General features: G+C 40.5%; 1 protein-coding gene across 1 annotated transcript in view; it reads left to right on the top strand.

Moving 5' to 3' along the window:
• LOC137969350 (low-density lipoprotein receptor-related protein 6-like) overlaps positions 1–7,500 on the top strand; it is a 90,743-nt gene that overhangs the window by 57,329 nt on the left and 25,914 nt on the right. Inside the window, exons 5-9 of the mRNA XM_068815548.1 lie at positions 3,660–3,860; positions 4,792–4,987; positions 5,207–5,598; positions 5,801–5,923; positions 6,211–6,601. Coding sequence (XP_068671649.1) covers positions 3,660–3,860; positions 4,792–4,987; positions 5,207–5,598; positions 5,801–5,923; positions 6,211–6,601 — 1,303 coding nt within the window. The remainder of the gene's footprint in view (positions 1–3,659; positions 3,861–4,791; positions 4,988–5,206; positions 5,599–5,800; positions 5,924–6,210; positions 6,602–7,500) is intronic.

Raw genomic sequence — 7,500 nt, 5'->3', positions numbered from 1 at the left:
AGTGCCTATGAAGTAAAAGCTGTCTTGTTCTAATATAATAAATTTTCATTTTCTGATTTTAAATGCGTAGGTTTAAGGCAGTAAAACATTTACATTGATGTATATATCGAATCCTCGCGGCCAAAACGATCGTATTACAGAGCTGTGACGTGGAAAATGCTTTAGAGGACAAGCATTTAAATTTATGGCTGGTAAGGAGAAAGGTTAAACCTCTGCGACTTATCACGCTGCTGGTAACCCAAATATGGCGAACTGCAGTAATCGAACTAGTTTGAAGGGAACAAGTAGGTATTATTTTCCGAAGGACGAGACTTTACTGCAGAAGTGTTTTTGGTTTGTCCGAATTCACAGGAAAGATGTCGTCCCTGTGAAAAAGTCGGCTTTGGGTTCCGCGCATTTCGATGACATTTGTTTCCATATTGTGGGCATCCCAGTGTACGACGACAGTAGAAAATTAGTAGAGTCACCGAAGAGGCGTTGGTGGGTTGAAATGAAAGTTCAATCTTTGTTAACTGATTTTGAAGTTCAATTGTGACCGTGGGAACATTTTATCTTGGAATATTTGACTCAGTTTGGTGGGCTCCCCAGAATAGAGTGTGCAGCCTTGGTATTGTATGATACGATGGGCAACCTCAAATCGTGTTTTGATGCTGCAAACAGCTGGTCGGTTAATACTCTTGCTGGCCAGTTGTCTAATGCTGCACCGATTTCTTGTGGCACCCCACAGGGTAGCAACCTAGGACCACTCTTATTCCTAGTTTACATTAACGATCTGCCAAATTGCCTTACGTTGACCTCCCCAAGGATGTTTGCTGATGATACTAACATAACCTTTGCTGCCAGCACATTGACTGATCTTGAGAAAGGTTTAAATTCAGAGTTGAGAAGTCTTAATATATGGCTCATTTCCAACAAACTGAGCTTGAATGTTGCGAAGACCGAATTTATGGTTATTGGGTCAAACCAACGTTTAAATTCATTCTCAGACAATCAAGTAAACGTTGAGATTGATGCTAAATTAATCACTAAAGTTAAAGAAGCTAAATCACGAGGCGTGATAATTGACGAACACCTCTCATGGTCTAATCATATTGGTGATATGGTCTTAGCAAGAAGATATCTTCAGCTATAGGCGCTCTTAAACGAATAAGACCATACATCTCAAAGCGCACTGCCCTCCAAATCTATCAAGCGTTGATCTTACCCCACTTTGATTATTGTAGCTCCGTTTGGGGCGATTGCAACTTAACCTTAAGTGATAAACTTCAAAAGCCTCAAAATAGGGCTGCCAGGGCGATTACCAGGTCCAATTACGACACAAGTGCCACTTTCCTTTTAAATCTGTTAAATTGGGATGATCTAACTACTCGCCGACAAAAGCTTAAAGCTATATTAATGTTTAAAACAATCAATGGACTCACCCCAGCGTACCTCCAGAATTTATTCAGTACCCGCAGTACGCAATACAACTTAAGAACTTGAGTTGCCTTTGCCGCGCACAAATTATGGCAAGCGTGCTCTTTGTTATAGCGGAGCACTGTTATGGAATAGTTTGCCAATCAGCTTGCGACAATCAGACTCCCTAGAACACTTTAAAAGGGAAATTGACCAACTATATAGTAGGTGCCGGCCGGGCTTCCACACGGCAATCTTGTAAAACAGTGTACATTGTAGTTGTAATGAAACTTTTATTGTAATATAACTATACTGAAGAATTTACCGTGTATAAATAAAGTAAAAGTAAGTAAGTAACTAAGTGTTGCATATGGAAAACAAACCACACAGGAAGGAAGCTACCCACAATGAAAAGGCTTTTTAAGTGAGAGTTTTTTCATATAATTTTTTTCTTAAGCTATCTGATTTATTGAGATTCCCATACAAATCCTTATATTTTTGTCGGACATGTTGGCCTTCCCTCACACTGAGCTTGGGGCGCCTGTGGTTGAACATTCGTCTGACAAGGTTTTCGCTTGGCCCAGAACTTGAATCTGTTGAGGCCTGTTAATTCTTCGCTGTCCTACATTTTTTTTGCAGAAAATCAACCGTAGTTAACAATTTTTTAAATTAAATGGTGGGTGCTTCCATGGCGCTACAAGGCGATTGGAGAAGCAGACAATTCATTGAGGCATATTATCTTCGTCATAAACGACGTCCCTCTAAGCAAAAGCTCGTTCCCAGTCCACAGGAGACGAATTACGCTCTAAAAAGATTGAAAAAAAAAACCGAGTTTAACTTACTTTTTCAAACTTAATTTCCATTGTCATTTCGTAATCAAGACACAACAAGCTTCAAAAATACATAAGAATTAAATTCACGTCATAGGCACTTTAAGCAACGGCGACGAGAACGTCAAAAATTTGCATATTTAGTGGGAAAAAACGATAGCTTTGTATGCCCTGCATGCTGAGATGATGTTCTCGTTGCCATCGCCGTCGCCGTCGTCGTTGCTTAAGTTCCCTAAATAAACGGGGCGTCACGCTGGCGCTGCCTCTGCAATCGCATGCGGGCTGAGTTTCAGTCAATCTCAACCTGACTCAAGGTTAATCCAGTTTTCATACCTCATCAAAATAGACCTACAGCTAATTACACCTGGCTGTGGTGCAGTGCTCTGATATCAGACATGGAACGAACAGCGTCTGCAAGAGGCTCCTTATTTTATGCTCTCGATGTCGTGAGCAGCATATTGGCCCTTAAAAGCGGGGAGCAGTCAATTATTTACCAATAGATTCCATGTTGCTGTGCGCCTGTTCAGTAATAGATCACAGATGACGTCAAAATGTGATGTTAGAGCAAAAAAGTGGCACACGAGGCCATAGCTGAGTGCATCACAGCTGGTGAAAACCAACCAATCACAGCGGAGCATCCTGCTTAAAAGGTGACTCGTAACCAGTCATTATTATTGTACCTCACTACGATGAAAAACATCAACCTTTTTTACGATATTACATCATAGTTAATCCAGGAAATGGTTATGAAGTCTTAAAACCTTCAAAAGCGAGAACAATGTTGTCGCAATCGATGTTGAATTGCCCGTGACCCAGCACAATCTTTTGTTTTTGCTTCGCACGGGTTTGCAAATTAGTTGCGCATAATTTAATCGAAGGATTTGATTGGTGATCTTCTCGAAGAAAAGGTGTGTTTTGTGCAGGATCAAGGCCCAAAATATGGACAAAAACGTGAAACAAAGGAAATTGTCGAGTTTGATAACCATCTCCATGCATTTACTACGATTACATGCATTTAGAATTCACTGGTGATCCTTGCAATCTGATTGGCTCTCAGCAGAGCGCTTTATTCACGAATCGCACTATTCACTGCTCTAAATCGCACCTTTTCCACGGCCAGTGAGAAAGGAATGCTAAAACAAAACAACCTTTCAGATATCAAGGCTTGTTTAAAGTAACCAATCAAATTGCAGGAAAGTGGAAGACAAAAAACGGCATTGTGTGGCGAATTTTACAAGTTTTGTTCCCAAAACTTTGCTGAGCACTCGTTCGATTTTAAAATCACACGTATTTTAGACCAAATGGCACTCCACTCAGTTCAATTACTGTCATTATTAAAAGTACCTGCAATTTCTGTTTTACCTGAGGTAACTGGGTTATCAGCGTCGTTAGTGTTTTCTAAATTGACTTCATTAATGCTTCTCTAATTCACAGGTCCAGTTAACTTTCTCTTATTGGCAAGGAAAGAGGATATCAGGCTTATCTCACTGGATACACCCGATTTTACTGATGTTGTTGTTCCAGTTTTTGGTATCAGACATGCAGTTGCTATTGACTTTGACCCTGTCGATAAATTCATTTATTGGAGTGATGATGAGAATCTTGAAATTAAGAGATCCAGAGTGGATGGCACAGGTATGGATATGGACTATTTGTAACGAGGCACCAGGCTCCTTAAGTTTTTTAAACTCTTGGGGTCAAACAAAGAACACGTGCAGTCCATATAATGCACGTCACACTATTGAAAAATGGTACCTTTCACCACTCCCCTCCGGACTCCCAGTTTTCAATTCTTAGTGGTCCTGTTTTGAAAAGGGTGTGCGCAAAATATTTTGTCAAAGTGGCAGGCACTGCAAAAATTTGCATTTAGTAACCAATTGCAAGAAATCCATTTGTAGCGGAGCTCCGTCTTCGGGCCTGACAACTCTTTTACCATACGAATGAGGGGGTAGTTTCTAAAGAAACTGTGGTGCTGTGTCGGTGGGGAAGTAGTATACAAAAATTTTGGTTTTATCAACGGAGTTGATAATGTAAATTGGCCACCGTACAGAGATTCTAAAAGCTGACGTTTCGAGCGTTAGCCCTTCGTCAGAGCGAATCGAAGGATTATGGGTTACGTGTAGTTTTTATAGTAGCTCCTACTCTACTATAAAAACTACACGTAACCCATAATCCCTCGATTCGCTCTGACGAAGCGCTAACGCTCGAAACGTCAGCTTTTAGAATCTCTGTACGGTGGCCAATTTACATTATCAACTCCGTTGATAAAACCAAAATTTTACTTTTACCATACGGTTGGGTCACGAAATGTGCCGGGACTTTCAACTCTGAACTTCGGACTACGGAATTGAACTGGATGTTGACCAACATATTGTAACTAAAAAATCACTGAATTACTGCAATCGGCTGAAACTCCTTCGAACAAAGTGTAGGCTACCCGTAGCCTCTTGGTCCTTCTGAATGCAAAGTGTACCCCGAAAGGTGTACATTGTTAAGTATACAAAACACCTAAAAAGAAGTTCCTTTCACTTTTTACTTTTTAAACAAATTGTTTTCTTGGTTTCAGATGTACAGGTTGTTGTAGCTTCGCAAATCAAACGTCCTGATGGAATTGCTGTTGATTGGGTGGCGCGCAATTTGTACTGGACTGACACTGGTACTGACCGGATTGAAGTCAGTAGATTAAATGGAACAGCAAGAAAAGTTCTCATCAGCGAAAATTTGGATCAACCAAGAGCGATTGCTTTGGATCCATCTCATGGGTAAGCATTTCATTGCAGATAGTGTTGTGATGTTTTTCAGAGAGAGATAAGACAAAAGGCAAAAAGTAACGCACTTAATTGTAGCCAAAAAATAAGTGCCTGATCTCCATTTGAATACTACCGACAATAGCTAATGGTTTTGGTTGGTACAGTAAAGCATGGCAAATGCACAAATTGGCCAATCAAGTGAAGAGCGTATTTGATTTTTCTTTGTGTCAGCTACATGTATTGGACTGACTGGGGAAAGAATCCAAAGATAGAAAGAGCAGGACTTGATGGAAGCCATCGCATTACCTTGGTGAACAGCTCCATAGCATGGGCAAATGGGATTGCCATTGATTTCCATGAGCAAAAGATTTATTGGGCAGATGCTAAATACGACAAAATTGAGGTTATGAATATGGATGGGAGCAATCGAAGACCAGTGTTGAATAAAAATTTTCCACACGTGTTTGGTTTTACTTCTAATGGTGATAGGCTATATTGGACAGACTGGCAAAAAAGGAACATAGAAAGTGTCAATAAACACACTGGAAAGGACAGAAAAATCGTCATTAAAAACCTACCGGATTTGATGGGATTAAAAGCAGTCAACCTCAGCGTTAATCTAGGTGAGAATGTTGTAGTTTCCCTTACCCTTCCTTGAATAGACAGACTCGAAACGATGACACCCACTTTGTTGTGTTTTCCGGGTTCTCTGCTGCACTATTTGACCATCCATCGTAAAACCTTCAAAAAACCTTGTGTACTGTTAGTGGAAGTTGGAACTTACTTCTCTGAGTTTAATAAAATGATGAAAATGTTCCTTTATAGGATCGAACCCCTGTCAGCAAGATAATGGAGGATGCAGTCACTTGTGCCTGTACAGTCCAACAGGAGTCAATTGCGAGTGTCCCGATGGAATAGAAATACTTGCAGACAAGAAGAGTTGTATTTGTAAGTATTCTCATAGTTATTTTCTTGGCTTTGGAGAGCTTATTCTGTAATGCCCGTTTTAAACGTCGCATTTTACATGTGCCGTATCTAATGCAAATGAGCAAAAACAATATATTTTTCTCATTTCCATTAGATTCGCCAAGTGTAAAATGCGACGTTTAAAACGGGCCTAAGTGATAACTGCAGTTGAAGAGTGTAATTGGATCTCTGTATGGGATTGTTGTTCTAATCCTGCGCTATCCCTTTTCTTTGCTCTATTTGATATTTTTCGTCTTAATCATCCACAGTGCCGGAAGCATTTCTATTGTTCTCCAGTCGAGAGAACATAAGAAGAATCTCGTTGGATACCAACAATGGAACAGTGATTCCTTTGGTAGGTGTGAAAGGTGCACGTGCATTGGACTTCAACGCTGATGAGATGCAAGTTTACTGGACGGATGGGACCCAAAAGACGATAAGCAGAGCTTTCCTCAATGGCAGCCACGTGGAAGCGATAATTGAAGTGGACTTATCATTTCCGGATGGTCTGGCTGTGGACCGGATTGCTAAGAACCTGTATTGGACGGACGCAAGCAATCACCGAATAGAAGTGTCCCGGTTGGATGGGCAACACAGAAAAATGTTGATTTCGAAAGATGCATATGAACCACGTGAACTGGTGCTTGATCCGGTCTCAGGGTAAAATTCTGCTTTTAAACTTAAACCTGTAGAAGCAAGGAACGATCGGTATCCGACGTTCTGGTCAAGGAAGCTTTTTTGACTCCATCTCTTTTGGTCCTTGGTACTGGTTGAGGATATCCTGCAGCTGGCCGCTGCGTGCTTTCTTCCACATTACTATATTCACATGCATATAATATGTACGTCAACACTCTTACCAGGAGAAGGTGTCTTGTTACAACCCTTTTTCCGCTTCTCTGTGTAAGGTGGTATGATACCTTAAAAATGGACTTTTTCTTACACTACTTCCAACATTTTTATATGTGCCTTATGTGATAACACTCCTTGAAAGAAATTGTTTGGCAGTGTCACTGACATTCCTTGTTACCATAGCAACATGACCACGCCCTAAAAGCCTGAATATCGTAGCTATCACGCCAACAGCAATAATTCTGTCATGAAAAACAGTATGGATTTAAAATTTTCAGGGTACATTCCCAATAGATAGACCTGTGAAATGAACCTAACAGAAGCCAACTAAGGTGATTTTGACCTTTCCAAGTCAAAACAAACTTTTACACAAATAAATATAGGGATAATTTTCAGCAAAAAGTGCCTGCCTAGGATTATCAAACTTGCCTTTTGATTTAATTTTAGGTTTATTGCACAGCAGCATAATTTTAAAATTAGACGAGAGGTACTTACCTTGAAGTGTAATTGTAATTCTCTGAAGATACACGGAGCATTATGGGATAACTGTGCATTCCTCTTCAGTACTTGAGGTCAGCGGTCACACTTCAAAGCAACCATTGTCATGCAAATGCACCATATATAAGCAGCCTAACGCGTGACACAAATCCATTCTCCTGGAGTGCAGACTGGCTGAGGTCCCCAACACAAAGGGTGGGATAGGCATAAGC

The sequence above is a fragment of the Montipora foliosa genome, chromosome 9 (assembly GCF_036669935.1).
Source record: "Montipora foliosa isolate CH-2021 chromosome 9, ASM3666993v2, whole genome shotgun sequence".
NCBI lineage: Eukaryota > Metazoa > Cnidaria > Anthozoa > Scleractinia > Acroporidae > Montipora > Montipora foliosa.
The sequence above is the reverse complement of the archived record's forward strand: the minus strand, read 5'-3'. Positions and strand labels throughout refer to the sequence as shown.